General features: G+C 48.5%; 1 protein-coding gene across 1 annotated transcript in view; it reads right to left on the bottom strand.

The window, feature by feature from the left end:
- Positions 1-19954, bottom strand: part of LOC144732520 (uncharacterized) — a 57096-nt gene extending 37142 nt beyond the window's left edge. Inside the window, exon 1 of the mRNA XM_078613927.1 lies at positions 19732-19954. Coding sequence (XP_078470053.1) covers positions 19732-19954 — 223 coding nt within the window. The remainder of the gene's footprint in view (positions 1-19731) is intronic.
- Positions 19955-22813: the final 2859 nt, after the last annotated feature.

Genomic DNA, 22813 nt, shown 5'->3' with positions numbered 1-22813 from the left:
GTGCTCCCGAACGTCTTCTGACCGATCAGGGCAAAAAAAATTCTTCAAAATTGTTGCGAGAGGTGTGCGGTTTGTTGGGAACAAAGAAAGTACGCACGTCACCGTACCACCCGCAGACGGATGGCATGGTTGAGCGGCCGCGCAGGACTCTAACCTCCATGTTGAGCCATCAAGTCAGCGAGTCCCAACTCGACTGAGATTTGCATATTCCCGGAGTCCTATCTGCATATAGGATGGCCCCTCATGCGTCCACCGGCTACTCACCGTTTTTTATTATGTACGGAAGAGAACACTACTCCCAGATTGATGTTCAGTTACAAGCCGTGCTCAACAAGGCGAAATCTAAAATTTCTGACTCCCTGCGCTTCACCCTTCAAAAGCTTTCCGAAGCGTGGGAAGCTTCCAAGGTAAATTCCAGTTCGCGCCAATTGGCCAATGAGCGGCTGAGGGGTTTCCGTTGCTTCTGCACATGAGTGGGCGCCTGGAGACATAGCCTTGTTGCACTGTCCGCAGGTAACGGTGGATACGTCGCCCAAATTGTTCAAACCCTGGAGAGGGCCGGTTGATGTGATTCGAGTCGTTCGACCACAGTGTGTCCAGATCCGCTTGGGGCAGCGGAGTTGGTTTGTACATCCCTCATGGCTCAAGACTTCCATCACTCCGCACGAGTTCATTCCAACTCTACACTGCAGGGGACGAGTGTCAGATGTGTCCGGCGAGCTGAGGTGTGTGCCCACTAAGGTTGGTCCTCAGCAGAGTCGTGTGATCCCGTCCTCAGGTGCCGCATGCCTGATGCCCCCCGAGCCGCCGCCTGTGCCGTCTCTACTGGATTTGGGAGAGGAGAACCCGTCAACCATGCCTACTGCTCTTCGTGAGGAGCCGGGTTCGACAGGATATTTGCATATTCCCCCCGGGACCTCCAGGGAGAGCGAGCCCACCTCCCCTGGAGGCCCGGCCACAAGGACTCGATCAAAAACTCTTCGGTTTTCGTGATCCCCATGCACACACACTCCCACACCGTGAATTGGTTGTCGCACTCGGTAGGCCATACCGGCTATTGGCTAAACCTAGCCTTGATTGTGCTTGCCAGTGTTGTTACACGGTGAGGGTGGGACATGTTGGTGATGGAGGGGATTCTGAGCGTTCGTGGTCTACTGCATTTTTTTCTCGTGTTGTTGTTCTGTACTTACACCCTTTTCCCCATTGTTAATGTACATTTGTAAGTAGTGTATACATTGTTAATGTACATGTGTAGTGTATACATTGTTAATGTACATGTGTAGTGTATACATTGTTAATGTGCATGTGTAGTGTATATATTGTATAGGTGGGCTTGGGTATTTAATTGGTAATTGTTATTGTTGAGGCACACATAGCGTGTTAGTCACTTTTACTCACTTGGATCGTTTTAAGGGGGAGTTGACAGCCGGGACAGCTGAATGCTACGAAGGGGGGGGGGGGGTGATGTAGTGACATCGTGGATGTCACTGTGTGGTGCCGGCCCTAGAGAATGCACGGCGTGCGATGTATTGACATCGCGGACACCCTGTACATGTGGGTGTAGTACCAGCTCTAGAGGGGCTCAGTGAGCGCTGATAGAGTGCTGAGTGGCACCACGCTCGGTGTGCAGTGTTGTCCCCTATAGGAGGGGTTGTGAGGGTGCCGGCCATAAATGGGGTTAATGTAGGCCATGGCACTCTGCTTGACCCTGGAAGGCACGTGGCGCGTAAAGTCTACACAGGGGCCCCAAGTGAGGGCTAGGGGTGGTCACGTTCGGGCGAGATCCTGATAGAGGATTCGAGAAGGTGGTCGTGGCCAAGGGCGGGGCCAGCCACGATCCGTGAGGATATAAGCCGGGTCCCCAGAGGGACCGGGGTTCAGCCTTGCTGTTGTCATCTTTAAGATCTAAGTTCTACGTCGGAGAAGAGTCACCAACACGTGGACCTGGACCCAAGCCGGGGTCCTGTCCATTGTAGCTACTACCAGTGTAATTCGTGTAGTTAGCCTGGTGGTCCACCACCATAGGTTGTTATCTGGTAAAGGGGCAGTTACCCCTTTGTGTTGGTATCAATAAATGTGTTGCCTCCAAAGAGTACGTCTGCGACTGAGTTGAATCCACTACAATATTATGAATCCTTGATCGTTTCTGCGTTGGATTAAATATCGGCCATTCTATAGGATTCGGGGGGGGGGGGTGCGTCAGGCGGACGTACGCAGGTGGGGGGTGTAAAAAGTACACATGCGTTCAGGGAGGGGGGGAGGGGTCAAGTTTTGATATATTTTTGCGTACGTACTAAATGGATGGCACCAAAGTGGAAACAAAAGACGACAATGTGCAGTTTACACCTACGGGCTATCTGTCCATGGATCGTGATGATGACAATGACTATTATAACAATCATTGATGTATTGGTGATGCTGCTGCGTGGACAGCTGGTGACTAAGCGCGATTAACCAAACACACAAAAAAGGCATACGTCAAAACTGCTGTGGCTTTAAAATGGATAATGTCACGCGTGACGTTTTAGGCAGTGGACCGTCTTCATAGCCCGTAAGTTGACATGCATGATCTAAAGTGAGTTGAGGTACATGATTGTACAGTGAGTTGACATGCATGATCTAAAGTGAGTTGAGAAGAACAACAAACTCAACACAAAAATCAGTTCTAAAGAAATGAGTGTCAATCTAAATGATTTTAAAGTGAATAGCTCCGGTGGCTTCCTAATATTGGAATGAAGAACGTTCCAGACTGCCGCAGAAACGCGTAGGCCTTTCATAAATTTACGAGAAATCTTACGAGTGGCCAGGACCACTCAAAAAGTATATTGTAACTGAAAATAATTAACAGATATAACGTAAACAAAGAACCAAAGCAATTATCGATGCCTTCAACCGTTGCCCCCGAGGCACGAGGTGCACACGTGTTTATGTCTCGCCACCTGATTGGCTAATCGCTGCGGCGCGTGCCCCCCATTGTTCGTGATGCGCGTTGTTCCATCGTCCTCCTGGCCAGCTCACTGCCTTTGCTTGGGACTGCAATAACTGTGCTCTCGGTTACATCTCGGGTAGTTCGTGTATCTCACTCTTGACTAAGTTAGTGGGCAATACCAGTCGATGGGCAATGCTAGTCGATGGGTAATGTTAGTCTATGGGCAATGTTAGTATATGGATAATGTCAGTCTATGGGTAATGTTAGTCTATGGGCAATGTTAGTCTATGGGCAATGTTAGTCTATTCGCAATGTTAGTCTATGGATGATGTAAGTCTATGGGCAATGTTAGTCTATGGGCAATGATAGTCTATGGATAATGTCAGTCTATGGGTAATGTTAGTCTATGGGAAATGTTAGTCTATGGGCAAAGTTAGACTTTTGGAACTGTTAGTCCATGCGCAATGTTAGTCTATGGGAACTGTTAGTCTATGGGCAATGTTAGTCGATGGGCAATGCTTCTTTTAGTATTGTTGTTGAAACTTGCTGACCCGCCCTTACTGAAAATCTATGAGAAAGAGCTCCATCGCTCATTGGATTCATCCAGTCAAAATAAAGATTGTGTTAGTCTATAGGCAATGTTAGTCTATGGGTAATGTTAGTCGATGGGCAATGTTAGTCTCTATCTCTCCATGAGCCGTGTCCTTTATCAAGACGTCAGCGATCGTGGCCTTCCTTCCATTCAGCTCTGTGCGTGATGTTCACTCAGAAACTCTGCATCGGATTCTCTCCTCCCAGTTGTTTCCCAGTTGTTTAAATTGCTTCTGGGACTTTATTCGCTGTCTTCCCCTGGCGTCTTGTGGTCCCTCGAATGTTCCCAGTCAGACCCACGTGTATACCGAGTCTCTTGTTTTTGCATCGCATACCCATGTATTTCTATTAAGTTGATACATCAGACGACACGGTGGCGAGATTAAATCTGCCTCACCTGGTATGCAGGAAGTCGAGGGTTCAATCCCGATGCCTGCTGTATATTTGGAGTTTGCATGTTCGATCTCCCCGTGGTCGCGTGGATTTTTCTCCGGGTTCTCCGGTTTTCCCCTCCACATTTAGAATCAACATCACGCGTTTAGAATATTTGGCTGCTACTATACATTTCCACGTAATGAGCCACTTCGCTGGGCTATTATTTTTAGCCAGGTCGCTTCTGAAAAAGAGCTACACATCTCCGTGGGCATTATCTGCTAAAATAAAAATGTTTAATAGTTTTAACATTTCGATTTAAAGCTTTCGTGACTGCAGAGATTCATCTTCTTGGTTCTTTCGGTAAAGTCACGTAGAAGGGAAGTAATAAAATAATAAAAAATAATAAATGTATTTGTATTATTTTATTACTTCCCTTCTACGTGACTTTACCGAAAGAACCAAGAAGAGTTTTAACATTGTTTAGATAGTTGTAATGAATTGATATGAGGCTTATATATATATAAAAATTATAAATATGTCAATTTGTAACGCAACACAGTAGTCGCTCAATCTCGGAGGGGGAGAGAGAGAGAGGACGACTCGTAGCGCGAGGAGGAGCCACAAATACCCGTGATAGCAATATAATAATAATAATAATAACCTCTGCTGTGGTTAATATTGTCCCGCATATTAATATTCTCGGCATTTATATTTACGTGTCGTGATGTCATAGAAACGTTACCTCCCTTCGCAAAGACAAAGTTCCCCCGTGTAGCCTTTTCAACAGACTGTCGGGGCAAGTGCCGTTAGCGAGCACCTATGAAGGCACGGTACACCACGCCCGGCCGCCTTTGTCTCTCCGCTGCGTATGTTTACACGTCGCAACGGGTACTCGTTTTTAAGGCCGAGTAGACCTACGGGGAGCCCCGACAGGACCCGTTCAAATACTCGCCGCTGTTATTTGTCAGCGAGCGGGAATTGAACTCGGGTGCCTCGTGTTCGTAGTGCAGTGCGTTAACCATTGCGCCACCGCTCCCCTCGCACGCTATCGCCTTACATTCCCCCCAGATCTAAAGGCGCGTGGACAAATAACTCAATCACGCAGCCAGCAGAGAGACGCGGGCGAGCGGGTGACTGAGTGATGCAGAGTGCAGACACCTGAATCGTGGCGCAAATAGTGACGCCTTTCGTTATAATGAGGCACGAGGAATATGCGACAGGAAGTAATTTTAACGTGTCGCTTGAGACGATAAGCCTACGAGCATTTGTAAGTGGGCGTTTTAAATATGTGTGTGTGTGTTCTGAATTACAATAGGAAATCTTGTTGGTGACTTAATTTGCAGGTGCTTTGTCGAAGCGTGTGACGCTAAAGCCAATAAATAGATGGCGAATTTCGCTGCCCATAGCTCGTACAGTATATGACATCGGTATATACACACATACTCACATATACACACACAAACATACACACATATATACTCATATACACACACTCACATATACTCATATGCACACTTTCACATATACTCATATACACACACTCACATATACTCACTCATAAACACACATATAGTCACTTAGACGTACACACACACATATACTCACTTAGACATATACATATATACACATTGAAATATACACACATTGATTGACACACGGATACTCATATAGCCTTAACAGACTGTTGGGACAAGTACTGTTAGCGAGCGCCTACAAGGGGGTGAGTGGCCAACACCAAACCCAGCCGCCTTTGTCTCCCGTCTGGCGATGTTTACGACACACCGCACCAGGTACTCATTGAGGCCGAGTCGACCTAGCGGGGGCTCAGGACCGGTTCAGATGATCATCACTGCAGGTGTTGATCGTGAGCAGGAATCGGGTTCGTAGCGCGGCGCGCGAACCCCTGCACCACACACATCATGACAGAGACGTGCACACACACACACGAACTCCACGGGGTACGCTTACAGACCACACGTGCGTGCGTGTTTGCATGCACTCGCTCGTACGCTAGGGTTTGTTCAACGATAGCCGGTAAAACCGGTAACCGTTTAAATAATCGGTTACCGGTTCCGGAGAGTCATGAATCAGTAACCGTTTTTTCAGTTGAATTCTATCGACGAACGCGCCGATCGGCACGGCGTGGTAGCGCGTCTCACATCTGCTATCGTTCCTCGGCTAAAGGATAAAGGCGCAGCCATGCAATTGCCTTGCTTGTTCGCTCACTCACAATCGAAATCTGAAGGAAGAGAATCAGAATATTAATTTATATTGGAGGAATCCGATTAGCCATGAATCTCTTTTGACAGATGTCCATTATTTCAGAGATGTTCACTAACCCACTGATCGAAGCGCCTCCGCTTAGAGGCAGCTCTAGAGTGAGCCTTCTGCCTACTCTTCCACGCTGCCCAGACGTTTTGGAAGAGGTGGGCGTGCCCACTCTTTTCCCCACCACCTACCGACCGACTTACACCTGTGGTGGTGGTGGGGGGGAGGATTGAAGAGGCTCCCACCCCCAGCAGCTAAACGCATCATGTTTATTGCTAGACGTTTCGATATGTGATGGCAATCCGGTAACCGGTTTCCATACGGTTTTTTCATGCGGTTATAGGTTACGTAAATAAATATAATCCCGATTTTTTAACGACCCGTCTGTACTCATAATACTGTAGAAAGGCAAAGATCCCCTGTATAGACTTAACAAGCTGTTGGGTCAAGTGCTGTTCGCGAGCAGCTTTGAAGGCTGGGACGGCACACGATGGGGTGGGTTGCCAGTACCACGCCCGGCCGCCTTTGTCTCCCCCATGCTAATGTTGACACAATGCGCTGGGTACTCATTTCAAGGGTGAGTCGACCGAGGGAAGGCCCAGGACCGGTTTAAATATCCACCGCTGTTGTTGGTCGTGAGTCGAACTGTGGCCGTTGGGTTCGCAACGCAGTGCACTAATCACTGCGCCACCGCTCCCCACAACGCACACACGCTCATGCGCAGACGGACAAACGCACACGCGTGTGCACAGTGCACGCTGTGCACCCGCGTGTTCGCTGCACGTGGCTGCCTGTAGCCCAGCACTGTGGAAACAGCAGCGAGGGTTGGTGGATGACACGCAGATGGTTGTGACATCTCCCTTCCCGTCGGCGTCGAGGAGGAGCCCTATTACCCTGTCTCGCCAGAAGGCAGTACAGCAAAGCGTGGGCTCATCTCCATCTGTTCCACCTGTACGGGGATAGAGCGTTGCCCTCTCGCACGCGTGGCGTTTTATGCGGACCCTCAGGTTTCTTCCCCACATGTCCATACATTTTTTTTAAACCAACCCAATGTGGCAGGACCCTCCTGAAAGGGAGTGCTTGGACTCTCCTGCATTGTTAATAATGATTATCATAATTACAGTTGTACCTCCATATACGAAGTAGATGTATGGACGTATGCTGGACTTCTTTTGCACCGTACGTAGCCAACCGTGGTAATCGGAGGTAATCGGAGGTGCGGGGAAGGACAACAAACTAGACGTAGATGGGTCCCCCGGAGCTTCGTTCGTATATCGAAACATCGTATATGAAACAGCGTTTAACATTCGTACTACGAGGATGCGTTCCCAGCCTTCCTACATTACCGTTTCATACTATAAAACACTTCGTAAGTTACCATTTATATTGTAAACAAAGACAATTCATGTTGAAAATAACTATATTATATGCCGTACAGTATTAAAAGAAAAAAACTGAAATATAAAATAAACATAGAGAACACACGAAATTGATCTGGTGCCGGATTTCGTTGGTCTCGTTATTTATTTCAGAGTATTCTTTTTTTCTTTCTCTTTAGCTTTCTCTGTAAAATAATGGTAATACATCCAAAGTTCGTGATACCAAAACTTCGTTTATGGAATTGACGCGCATCGATGCATTGTTGCATAATTATCATTGCTATATTATCATATATCCACGCTTGCTCTTACGCGCATACGCGACTATACGCCAATGCGTGCGGAGGAGCGGTGGTGCAGTGGTTGCCAGCACCGCGCTCTGCTGAACACGGCAACTGTGAGAGCTCGACTCCCGGCAGCGGCTACCATCAGTGGCAAGTGGAATCTGAACCGGTCCTGCTCACCCCACTCCCCCTTTACGCTCGCGTGGTGATGTATGGTCAAGCGGTGATGTGTGGAGCCGTTTCATCCAGTAGTGCATTAGCAGTGTAAATTAAATAAACAGGCCGGCTGTAATAGACTGCACACGTTAATAAAGGCAAAGACCCCCCTCCGTACAGCCTCTAATAGACTGTTGGGGCAAGTGCGGTTAGCAAGAACCTATGTAAGGCCGGAACGGCACACTTGGGGGTAGGTGGCCAACACCACGCCCGGCCGCCTTTGTCTCCCCAGTGGCGATGTTTACACACCGTACCAGGAACTTATTTGAGGCCGAGTCGACCTAGGGGAGTCTCATCTCGGGTCACCAGGTTCGTCGTGCAAAGCGCTAACCGCTACGCTACCACTCCCCACATTTACCCGTGTAGACACACACACACAAACACAAAGATCCCCCGTGTAGCCTTTGACAAACTGTTGGGCAAGTGTTGTTAGCGAGCACCTATTAAGGCGGTCCACGTGCACTCACACATATACAGTATAGTAAAATACAGTACTCACATTGGATATACTCATACACACGCAAGTACACGGACACACATTCACTTGTACACATACGAAAAACATCAGTTTAATGCGCCGTTGGCTTTAGCGACCAATATCATCCATCAAGGTTTTTTTGTTGGGTTAGCTCGCGTAAATATATAAATGTGTCGTTAAACCCGCCACCACCCGACACAGCCAAATTAGTAAGGTTTGTCACGTAAACAGAACATGCCAATTCGTTACTAGTACAGCACTAACCGGTGTGTTGGAGAGCAAATCCACAACATTAACAATGCAAGTACGACGTTTCGCTCGGAATTACAACCGGCATCATCAGGCGGACAGCAGACAAATTGTTGGAGAAATCCTCCTCCGGTTTCGTTCCTTAAAAAAAAACGTGCACGACAAACGTGCACGCATATTTTAATAAACATACATACAGAGACAAAGATCAGCCATATAGTCCGAGCAGACTGTAGGAGCAAGTGTTGTTACGCACGGTACACGAGGGGGTGAGTGGCCAACACGACGTCCGGCCGCCTTTGTCTCCCGAGTGGCGATGTTTACACATCGCACCAGGTACTCGTTTGAGGCTGAGTCGACCTAGGGGATGCCCGGGACCGGTTCAGATAATCGTCACTGGTGTTGGCCGTGAGCGGGAATCGAACCCAGGTCGCCAGGTTCATAGCGCAGCGGGCTAATCGCTACACTACCGCTCCCCACTAAACATATACGCACAAACATATACATATACACATATATTAAACTCACATATACTTTTGGACGGACATAAACATATATATGTCTGTGTATATAGACTGTTCTATATGGTACATCATCACGAGCATGCACAAAGACCCCTCGTGTAGCCTTAACAGACTTGTGGGGCAAGTGCTGTTAGCGAGTAGCACCTATGAAGGCCGGCATGGTAAGACACAATGCCATCGATGTCCTGTCTGAGTGAGGATTATACACATACGCGTGATCCCAAATTAGTAAAGACCTATCATGCAGGTGATCCGAGCTACTTTAATATTGTTATTGTTATTCGCAATAGATGTTTGGGTTCGGCCACGTAATGATCTGGCCAAAAGTCGTGTCGTTAAGACCCTCCGCCACCCGACACAGACAAACCAATTCAACCGTCACGAAAGTACACAAGTTTGGAGTACCAATTTATCGCAATGTAACTTAGCAACCACGGGTGCCCCCCTCGCTCTACGCGGTAGTAGTCGTGGTGGTGGTGGTGGTAGATGCGTTCCAAAAAAGGGTGCACGAAGCGAAAACGCACGAGGAGACATCTGCCTGCCGAGTAGCGCGCACAGTACACACAGTACACACGCAGTACACACATTACACACATTGTACACACACAGTACACACACATTACACACACAGTACACATAGTACACACATTACACACACAGTACACACGCAGTACACACAATACACACACAGTGCACATAGTACACATAGTACACACACAGTACACACGCAGTATACACAGTACACACATTACACAAGCAGTACACACACAGTACACATAGTACACACACAGTACACACCGTACACACGCAGTACACACAGTACACACAGTACACACGCAGTATACACAGTATACACACAGTACACACGCAGTATACACGCAGTAAACACAGTACACACACTGTACACACATTACACACACATTACATACACAGTACACACGCAGTATACACAGTACACACATTACACACACAGTACACACAGTGCGCACACACACACAGTACACATTGTTGTCCCACGTCCGACGGCATAGCCGCATGCAGAGTGAATTCAAGCCGCATAACGTAGCGCATTTTGGATAGAAATAGGTTGCACTATTCGCATGTATGGCGTGGAGCGAGGGGATTGTATAGATACACGCGTGGCTGTGTGTGAGGACTGCAGTTCAACTCACCAACGGCGGAGCTTCATTTGTGTTGGGTGGTGGAGGGTCGTAACGACACAACGCTTCGCAGATTATAACGTGGCCTAACCCTGTCGTCTACATTTGAAGCTAAACAACTCGTGTACGTATGTTGAACTTCTTTCGCACCGTACGCAGCCAACCGTGTTACTGCTGAGTCGGTAGTGGTGCACACGTACAGTACAATGAACAACAACACTCAACGCATTTGTCAATAACACCGTAATTGGCCGTAAAAGCAAAACATATATATAATATAAGCGACGTTTCGGCAAATTCATTGCACATAAATCATTATTTTACAATTATCAAGTCGGAAAGTCAACATTGTAAAAGCGAGGACACGTCTGTGTGAACCTGACTTAGTAAATCGTTTAGGAGTGAGAGCACGATGGGTCTGGATGCGCACGGCTGATGATGGAGCAGCAGCAGCGCAGCGAGGTGGCAGGAGACGCGGCGGAGATGGAGCGATGAGGGATCAGCCTCGTGCACACGAGCGAGATGACAGCGGAGCATCGCAAGAGACCTTCATCTAGCAGTGGATAGAACCTGGCTGCTGCTGCTGCTGGGAGCGGAGTGAGCGCGTCCTCTAAGCATGGCGCAAACTCCTCCACCTCCTCCTCGCCCATCCCTTGCAAACCGCAATTTTTACACACGGCGAGACTGAACACGGATCACCATATTTCTTGCGCGTGTAAGTGTAAATAATAATTATTATACAGTGATAATAATTAGTCCTTAATGAATTGCCTTTGATTGTCATTGACGTGACACCATCATCATCCGTCAGTGTCGTCGCGAGCGGCCTCCGTGCGAGAGGAGACGGGAGGGGAAGGCCGCGCCGCTGTCAGACGCACTCAGAGGCAGCGCCTCCTGACTCACCACCACCACCCACCCCACACTACAACACACTACACCACACACCACACTACACCACACTACCCCACACTACACTACACCACATCACACTACACTACACTACACCACATCACACTACACCACACTACACCACACTACACTACACCACACTACACCACACTACACCACACTACAACACACTACACCACACTACACTACACCACATCACACTACACCACACTACACCACACTACACCACACTACACCACCCACACCACACTACACTACACCACACCACATCACACTACACCACACTACACCACACTACACTACACCACACTACACTACACCACCCACACTACACTACACCACACTACACTACACCACCCACACCACACTACACCACATCACATTACACCACCGACACCACACTACACCACATCACACTACACCACACTACACCACCCACACCACACTACACCACATCACACTACACCACACTACACCACCCACACCACACTACACCACATCACACTACACCACACTACACCACCCACACCACACTACACCACACTACACCACATCACACTACACCACACTACACCACCCACACCACACTACACCACATCACACTACACCACACTACACCACACTACACCACAACACACCACATCACACTACACTACACCAACCCACACTTCACCACACTACACCAACCCACACTACACCACACACTACACCAACCCACACTACACCACACTACACCAACCCACACTACACCACACTACACCAACCCACACTACACCACACTACACCAACCCACACCACCCCACACCACCCCCACACCACCCCACACTACATCACCCCCACACACCACGCCACACCACACTACACCACACTACACCACCCCACACCACCCCACACCACCCCACACCACCCCACACCAGCCCCACACACCATACTACACTACACCACACTACACCACACCAACCCAGGCCACCCCACTCACCACCCCACACCACCCACACTACACCACCCCACACTACACCACACCAACCCACACCACCCCACACCACACAACCCCAGGCCACCACACACCATTCACAGCACACCACACCGCACCACCCCACCCCCGCCTCTAATAAGCCCGGTGATTGATGTCCACTTGAAGCTGAGATTGAAACGATGAGTTGGACGATTATTTATTTATTTATATTTGGGGGGGGGGCGGTGGTTGAGCCACCATCACCACCTCCGCCACGTACAATGATCTGGTAAATGTGGAGCGTGTCGTTATAACCCTCCGCCACCCGACACAGCCCTATAAAGAACACTCACAGCTATAGTCGCGTGAGGCGCAAGCAATCAGGATGCCAACCGCGCACATTTGGGCCACTTTATTAAAACGAAAACTTTAACGACGGGTTGTTTTTTTTTACCAGGTAAGGCCCACTGAGCTATGCAGCTCTTTTTTCAGAAGCGACCTGGCTACACTCTCTGGTTCTTTCGGTAAAGTCACGGAGGTAGAAAACATAATCAAAGAAAACACGACGTCTCGGTCGCAACACAAGCGGCCGAAACGCCGTGTTTTCTGTGATTATTTTTTCTATTCACGTGACTTTACCGAAAGAACCAGAAAGTATGGATACCTGCAGTCACGCAAGCTTCAAATCAAGATCGACCTGGTTATCACAATGATAGCACAACGAAGTGGCTTATAACGAGGAAGTTTATAACAGCCAAAAGACTCTAAACGCGTGATGTTGATTCCAGATGTGGAGCAAAAAAACCGGAGGACCCCGAGAAAAATCCACGCGACTATGAGGAGCGAGAGAGAAACGCAAACTCCAAATATACAGCAGCAGGCGTCTGGGTTCGGAATCGAACCCACGACCTCCTGTAGACCAGGCGAGGTAGTTAACATCTCCTAGCCACCGTGATGATGAGAGAGACACGCAAACTCCAAATATACAGCAGCAGGCGTCAGGGTCGGGATCGAACCCACGACCTCCTGTATACCGGGCGAGGTAGTTAACAACTCCTAGCCATCGTGGCGCCCAGTGCACTGGCCGAAGCCCACAAATATCAATTCTGAATGTTCACACTGGCTGCGAAACGCTCGGCGTTGAGTGTGCGTCGTACCGAGTAGCTGACAACGCATTTCCTGTGCGCCCTGTTCACATTCAGACCCCACCGAGCAAATCGCCAGCACACCGTGAGCCTCAGCAACGCTCCTTTACACAGCAACTACACATAGACGGGTTGGCCGACGTTTTGGCCAACAGGCCCTTTCTTTCAGAGAGTGCACAGATATTGATTGGATTTTAAGTCCACGTCATTCTGCGGTGCTTCCCTACCCTACCATCTGTCTGTCCTTTGAAGAAGGTGCGTTGAACGAAACATCGGCCCGAACACAGCATGTACCTCTGTGTATCTCCATAATTTACCGTTATAAATACTGTAGGTGGTTAGTGGCAAATGTGTGATTAACGTTAGCCTGGGTAACTGTCAACGCGGTTCCTTGGTGTTTTAATTTATTTACGGGTTATTAATTTAGCATCGATGTTTCAAATAAATCTATCCAATAAAACATGATGATATTCTGCCGTTCTTTGGATTGAAAGCCTTTACCGAGAAGTAAACTTAATGACATACAACTCCACTCATTCCTTAATAAGGTAAATGTATGTTGAACTTCTTTAGCACCGTACGCAGCCAATGGAGGTGTTGCTTTAATCATTGGGCAGGTATTGAGATAAACAGCCGATAGCAATAACAACAATAATAATAATACTACACAACGAGCGGAAATCATCCCAATTGAGTTCGTATTTGTTTAAGGCCCACGTGACGGTGGATTTCTGCCGAATGCTTGTCGTCAACCCCTCCACCACCCGACAAGGTGATCATATTTATACAAACAATAATAATAAGACTCAATTTTGACTTAAAACTTTCGTGACTGCAGGAATTCGTATTCTTGGTTCTTTCGGTAAAGTCACGTAGATAAGAAAATTTTAATCATAAATTAAAATGAAAATAAAATTTTACTTTATTATTTTTATTTTCTGTCCCCCGTATAACCGAAACAGACTTTTGAAACAAGTGCTGTTAGCGAGCACCTATGAAGGCCGGCACGGCACATGATTGGATAAGTTGAACGGCACCACGCCCGGCCGCCTTTGTCTTCCCAGTAGCGATGTTTACACACCGCACCAGGTGCTCGTTGGACGCTGAGTCGACCTTGGGGAGGCCCATGACTGATTCAGATAATTATCGTCACCGGCGTTGGCCGTGAGCGGGAATCAAACTCGAGTAGCCGGGTTCGAAGCGAAGCGCGCTAACTGCTCTGACTGTACAAAGGTTTAGGATAATATACACACATAGACCACACACACAATACATGCACACAATATACACATAGACCACACACAATAACACACACAATATACACATAGACCACACACACAATACATACACACAATATACACATAGACCACACACACAATAACATACACAATATACACATAGCCCACACACACAATGACATACACACAATATACACATAGCCCACACACACAATAACACACACACACACAATATACACATAGACCACACACAATAACACACACAATATACACATAGCCCACACACACAATGACATACACACAATATACACATAGGCCACACACACAATAACACACACAAAATACACATAGACCACACACAATAACACACACAATATACACATAGACCACACACACAATAACACACACAATATACACATAGACCACACACACAATACATACACACAAAATACACATAGCCCACACACACAATAACATACACACAATATACACATAGATCACACACACAATAATATACACAATATACACATAGCCCACACACACAATGACATACACACAATATACACATAGACCACACACACAATAACATACACAATATACACATAGACCACACACACAATATACACATAGACCACACACACAGTAATACACACAGTAACACACACAATATACACATACACTACAAAGATAAAAGACAAAGATCCCCCGTATAGCCTTAACAGACTGTAGGGGCAAGTGCTGTTAGCGAGCACCTATGAAGGCCGGAACAGTACACGAGGGGGTGGGTGGCCAGCACCACGCCCGACCGCCTTTGTCTCCCTAGCGGCGATGTTTACACACCGCACCAGGTACTCATTTGAGGCTGAGTCGACCTAGGGGAGGCCCAGAAGCGGTTCAGATAATCGTCACTGGTGTTTGCCGTGAGCGGGAATCGAACCCGGGTCGCCAAGTTCGTAGTGCAGCGCGCTAACCACTACACTACCGCTCCCCACATACACTACACACACAATAACACACACAATATACACATAGACCACACCCACAATAACACACACAATATACACATAGACCACACACACAATAACACACACAATAACGCACACAATATACACATACACTACACACACAATAACACACACACAATATACACATAGACCACACCCACAATAACACACACAATATACACATAGACCACACACACAATAACACACACAATATACACATAGACCACACCCACAATAACACACACAATATACACATAGACCACACACACAATAACACACACAATAACGCACACAATATACACATACACTACACACACAATAACACACACACAATATACACATAGACCACACCCACAATAACACACACAATATACACATAGACCACACACACAATAACACACACAATATACACATAGACCACACACACAATAACACACACAATATACACATAGACCACACACACAATAACACACACAATAACACACACAATATACACATACACTACACACACAATAACACACACACAATATACACATAGACCACACCCACAATAACACACACAATATACACATAGACCACACACACAATAACACACACACAATATACACATAGACCACACACAGTAACACACACACAATATACACATAGACCACACACACAATAACACACACACAATATACACATAGACCACACACAATAATATACACAATATACACATAGACCACACACACAGTAACACACACACAATATACACATAGACCACACACACAATAAAACACACACAATATAGACATAGACCACACACAGTAACACACACACAATATACACATAGACCACACACACAATAACACAATATACACATAGACCACACACAATAACACACACAATATACACAAATAGACTACTGACACAATAACACACACACACACCGTGTATGCACATACACGCAAAGACGAACAGACAAGACGTGTTGCACATACACATATATACACAAACATACATACACAAAACAAAACAAAGATAAAGACCCCCCCCCCCCCTCGTATAGTCTTGACAGACTTTTGGGTCAAGTGCTGTTAGCGAGCACCTATGAAGGCAGACACGGCACACGAGGGGGTGGGTGGCCAGCACCACGCCCGGCCGCCTTTGTCTCCCCAGTGGCGATGTTTACACACCGCACCAGGAACTCATTTGAGGCTAAGCCGACCAAGAGGAGGCCCAGGACCGGTTCAGACAATCGTCACCAGTGTTGGTTGTGAGCGGGAATCGGCTCGGGTCGCTGGGTTCGTAGCGCAGCGTAGCGCTAACCACTACACCACCGCTCCCCACTAACGCACAGACACACGACCTGTACACACACAAACACACGCAAACACATATATACACAAATATCAACCGTATAGCCATAACAGACAAATAGGAGCATACAAAGACATACACGGACGCAGACTGCATAGACGCGCGTACATTTAGGCACACAAACACGCAGTGCATGTAACATCGGTTTCGTTAACAGCACTTGCCCCAGTAGCCGATGTGGTCTGTACGGCGGATGTTTGAATTTGTACATCGATCTCAGAGTGAAAAGCCATTTCTGATTTCATTCCCTCGAGTGGTAACACTCCCAACGAATGAATGAGTTAAAGTGAAAGTGAAAATGAAAATGAATGAATGAGTGAAAATGAAAATGAATGAATGAATGAGTTAAAGTGAAAATGAATGAATGAGTTAAAGTGAAAATGAATGAATGAGTTAAAGTGAAAACGAATAAATGAGTTAAAGTGAAAATGAATGAGTTAAAGTAAAAACGAATGAATGAGTTAAAGTAAAATGTAATGAATGAGTTAAAGTGAAAATGAATGAATGCGTTAAAGTGAAAATGAATGAGTTAAAGTGAAAATGAATGAAGAGTTAAAGTGAAAACGAATGAATGAGTTAAAGTGAAAATTAATGAATGAGTTAAACTGAAAACGAATGAGTTAAAGTGAAAATGAATGAATGAGTTAAAGTGAAAACTAATGAATTGGTTAAAGTGAAAATTAATGAATGAGTTAAAGTGAAAAATAATGAATGAGTTAAAGTGAAAATGAATGAATGAGTTAAACTGAAAACGAATGAATGAGTTAAAGTGAAAATGAATGAATGAGTTAAAGTGAAAATTAATGAATGAGTTAAAGTGAAATTGAATGAGTTAAAGTGAAAATCAATGAATGAGCTAAAGTGAAATTGAATGAGTTAAAGTGAAAATGAATGAATGAGTTAAAGTGAAAATGAGCACAATTCTCTCTTCATTGCGAAAGTGTGAAAAACTGACGTTTTAGGCGACTTGCCTCGCGCGTGAACATCTATAAACACATACAGACAGCACGGAGTACGAGTTTAATCGGAGAGAGAGATACGTTGTATAAGACACTCGGGAACCCGTTCCGTTTCCTCAACATCCGTCCTTAGTACGGCAGTAGTAATGTACAACTGTCTCCCTTACAGGGCGACGTTTCAGTCGCCGAGTCTTCTTCAGAGAAGGGAGCAGAGCGAGTAGTTGGTTCTTTTACGATTGTTAGAACATCGCGCCTTTACTTTGCGGCCACTCTGCTCTCTCTCTCTCTCTGCTGACGGCTCATCGCCCGAAACGTTAACCCGTAAATTACACATGTGTGTTCGTACGCCACTGCCGGACACAACAAGTTAACGACGCGTTGTGGTTACACACAGCACGTGATGTACACAAGGTCACGTGTTGTGGTTACACACAGCACGTGATGTACACAAGGTCACGTGTTGTGGTTACACACAGCACGTGATGCACACACAGGGTCACGTGTTGTGGTTACACACAGCACGTGATGCACACACAGGGTCACGTGTTGTGGTTACACACAGCACGTGATGCACACAGGGTCACGTGTTGTGGTTACACACAACACGTGATGCACACAGGGTCACGTGTTGTGGTTACACACAGTACTGGCTACACACAGGGTCACGTGTTGTGGTTACACACAGCACGTGATGCACACACAGGGTCACGTGTTGTGGTTACACACAGCACGTGATGCACACACACAGGGTCACGTGTTGTGGTTACACACAGCACGTGATGTACACAGGGTCACGTGTTGTGGTTACACACAGCACGTGATGTACACAGGGTCACGTGTTGTGGTTACACACAGCACGTGATGCACACACACAGGGTCACGTGTTGTGGTTACACACAGCACGTGATGCACACAGGGTCACGTGTTGTGGTTACACACAGCACGTGATGTACACAGGGTCACGTGTTGTGGTTACACACAGCACGTGATGCACACACAGGGTCACGTGTTGTGGTTACACACAGCACGTGATGCACACAGGGTCACGTGTTGTGGTTACACACAGCACGTGATGTACACACAGGGTCACGTGTTGTGGTTACACACAGCACGTGATGTACACACAGGGTCACGTGTTGTGGTTACACACAGCACGTGATGTACACACAGGGTCACGTGTTGTGGTTACACACAGCACGTGATGCACACACAGGGTCACGTGTTGTGGTTACACACAGCACGTGATGCACACAGGGTCACGTGTTGTGGTTACACACAGTACTGGCTACACACAGGGTCACGTGTTGTGGTTACACACAGCACGTGATGTACACACAGGGTCACGTGTTGTGGTTACACACAGTACTGGCTACACACAGGGTCACGTGTTGTGGTTACACACAGCACGTGATGTACACAGGGTCACGTGGTGTGGTTACACACAGCACTGACTACACACAGGGTCACGTGTTGTGGTTACACACAGCACGTGATGTACACAGGGTCACGTGTTGTGGTTACACACAGCACGTGATGTACACAGGGTCACGTGTTGTGGTTACACACAGCACGTGATGTACACAGGGTCACGTGTTGTGGTTACACACAGCACGTGGTGTACACAGAGTGACGCGTTACACACAGCACTGGTTCTGCACAGACACACACAGAGTGACATTACGCACTGATGTCACCAGCATCCTCCTCACCTTCCGAGCAATGCTCGCCAAAGAATCTTCCTTCGAGCCCTCCTCCTCCTCCCCCACCCATCTCCTCGGAGCCGGCCTTCTGCGGCGGCAGTCTTCCCAGGATGCTGTCGATGCAATACGACGATTTCAAGTGTCCGCTCGGCGAGGCCAATTTACTTTTCTCCTCCGACATCTTTGCGAGCTCCCGGGAGCAGTGCACGCTTTTGGCGGACTGCGTCGCCATGCCCGGCTCTGTCTGCCAGAGAGAGAGAGAGACAGAGAGGGGGGCAGGGGGCAGGGGGGGTGTCGACTGGTGGTGCCACTCACTCGTGGAAGTGCTGCTGAGGGATGGAGGGAAGGGAGGGAGGGAGCAGCGGCAGCGGCAGGGACGGAGCGAGCAACTTCACCGGAACGCGACCACGCAGTGTCGGGACGAGTTCTCTCGCTCTCTCTGTCTGTCTGTGTGCAATGATCGTAGCAGCAGCAGCGGCAGCGACAGGATGAGGAGGAGGTGGTGGTGGGTGAGGAGGAGGAGGAGGGAGGTGCTGGGCTGTGGGTGGGTGGAGGGGGGACAGCCTCCTCCATTCAGCCGCTAATTGGCTGCGATGTGACGGTAGCTCCGCGTTGAGGGTTGAGCTTGGGACGCGCTACGGCGACAGAGGAGGGGGGGGGCGAGGGGGGGGCGAGGGGGGGCGGCACGGAGAGTTCATCACGGACTCAAGTCAGACAGCGAGAGCAGCAGCAACAGTAGCAGCAGTAGTAACAGCAGTATCAGCAGTAGCAATAGAAGCAGCAGTAGTAACAGTAGCATCAGTAGTAGCAGCAGTAGTAACAGCAGCAGTAGTAACAGCAGCAGTAGCAGCAGTAGTAACAGCAACAACAGCAGCAGTAGTAACATTAGCAGCAGTAGCAGCAGTAGTAGCAGTAGCAGCAGTAGTAACAGCAGCAGCAGTAACAGCAGCAGTAGTAACAGCAACAGCAGCAGCAGTAGTAGCAGCAACAGTAGCAACAGTAGCAACAGTAGTAACAGTCGCGCTGGTGGTGGGGTCAAGTGTGGGCACCCCCCCCCCTCTCTAGCCTCACGCCTCCGTCCACGCAGCAGTGAGAGCGCGTGGACGACATCTCGCTCGGTCGCCTTCCTCGTCTGTGGCGAGGTGGAGTGCGGGCACCCCCCCCCCCCCCAGAGATCGCAACCGGGTACCCGATACCCGTACCCTACCCGATACCCGGCTACCTGTACCCGGCCGGGTACGGGTCACCGTTTGCGACCCTGGTGCGGCCGGGTACGGGTAGGCCGTGAGTCACTGGTGAGTCACCGTTTGTCACTCATTTCCCAACGTCTTGTCTCTTCTCACAATTCAAGTTCCTAGAATCAACCCACCCGCGCCTGCAACATGGCTTCATCCCAGAGGTCGCAATCGGGTACGGGTAGCCGGGTATCCGGTTGGGTACGGGTACCCATTTGCTACCCTGGTGCGGCCGGGTACGGGTAAGGAATCAAAACCCGTTTGCGACCTCTGCCCCCCCCCCCCAGCATCTTGCTCGAGGGCTCTGCCGTCGTGGAGGATGTCGGCCAGCGGCCTTACTGGAGCAGCATCGGCAGATTTGGTGGAAATTCCACATTCACATGGAGGGTACCAGTTGATCCATCTATCTATCCATTGCCTTATCTGTATTGGATGGTACTTTGCTGACGGTTTAACTCAGTGGTACGTGATTTATCGGTTCTGGAAGGACGATGACGACGATGATGATGATGGGCTGAGTGGATCCCTGAAACTTGGGGAGAGGGGTGGGGGGGGGCATTGAGTGGACGCTTGTGCTCATGAGAAAGTGCCTACCCGCGCAGTGCTCGCGATATGCAAGTACTCTACTCGATTAGCAGCGAGCGTGGGGCAGCCAGGGGGTGCCTTGCCCCCCCTCCACCCCCACCCCCCCCCCTGGTGGCCAAAGCTACGAGCTGGGGGGGGGGGGGTCCTTGACAGCCACCAATGAGAAATATTTTCAGCAACATTGTCAAAGAACGACGACACTTACTTTGCGAAGACGGAGCGCCCCTACAGCGGTAGATGTTCGAGACCGTGAGCGTCACGGTGTGGTTCGGCAAGAGAATCCGCGATGTTGAATAATCGCCTCTCGGTGCGATCGTGCGAAGAGACAAATCAAATATTGGGGGGGGGGGGGGCACCTTGCTGATTGGTGCACCCCCTGAGCTGATAATGTCGTCACCACGCCACTGCCCATTAGTTGAAGTGTTTCGCTTTACACGGCGTGTTCAGAGTCAAACTCACATTGCAAAAAAACAAGGAACCCAGGTTGCCATTCATCGCAACGCACGCCAGTAGCATTTGAGTTTAACCCAGACCACCCCTAGGTCGGCTCAGCCTAAAATGAATACCTGGTTGGGTGAATACAGGTAGGTAATTGACAGCTGGAGAGAGAGTGTGATCGCGGGGTCATCTTGACCGACTTTCCAGCCGCCTTAACACACATACAAAGACAAAGGTCCCCCGTATAGCTAAACCGACTGTTGGGTCAAGTGAAATTCGCGAGCACCTTTTAATAATGTGAGCGCGATGAGCGATGTGGCCGCATTTATCTCCCCAGTACTGATGTTTACACACCGCACCAGGGACTCATTTTAAGGCTGAGTCGACATAGGGGAGGCCCAGCACCGGATCAGTTATTCGTCGCTGGTAGCAGTTTTTTATTTGAGTCGGGAATCGAACTTGGGGGGTCTCCGAGTTCCTAGCGCAGTGCGCCGACCACTGCACCACTGCTCCCATCTTTACAAACACACAACAAAGACAAAGATCGCCCGTATAGCCTTTACCAGACTGTTGGGGCAAGTGCCGTTAGCGAGCACCCATATCGGCACGGCCGGCACACGAGGGGTTTGGTGGCCAGCACCACGCCCCACCGCCTTTGTCTCCCCCGTGGCGATGTTTACACACCGCACCAGCAATTCATGTACGACTGAGTCGACCTATCCACACACGTGGAGGAGACACACAGATACAATTGGTGGCGCTCCACGGTCCTTCTCGCCTCGTGTTGTCCCCAGCATCACGCGGTAAGCGCGTGTGGAGGCGCGCGTGTGAGC

Source organism: Lampetra planeri, chromosome 43 (genome assembly GCF_965212315.1).
Source record: "Lampetra planeri chromosome 43, kcLamPlan1.2.h2, whole genome shotgun sequence".
NCBI lineage: Eukaryota > Metazoa > Chordata > Hyperoartia > Petromyzontiformes > Petromyzontidae > Lampetra > Lampetra planeri.
This window is presented reverse-complemented; position numbering and strand designations above follow the sequence as displayed.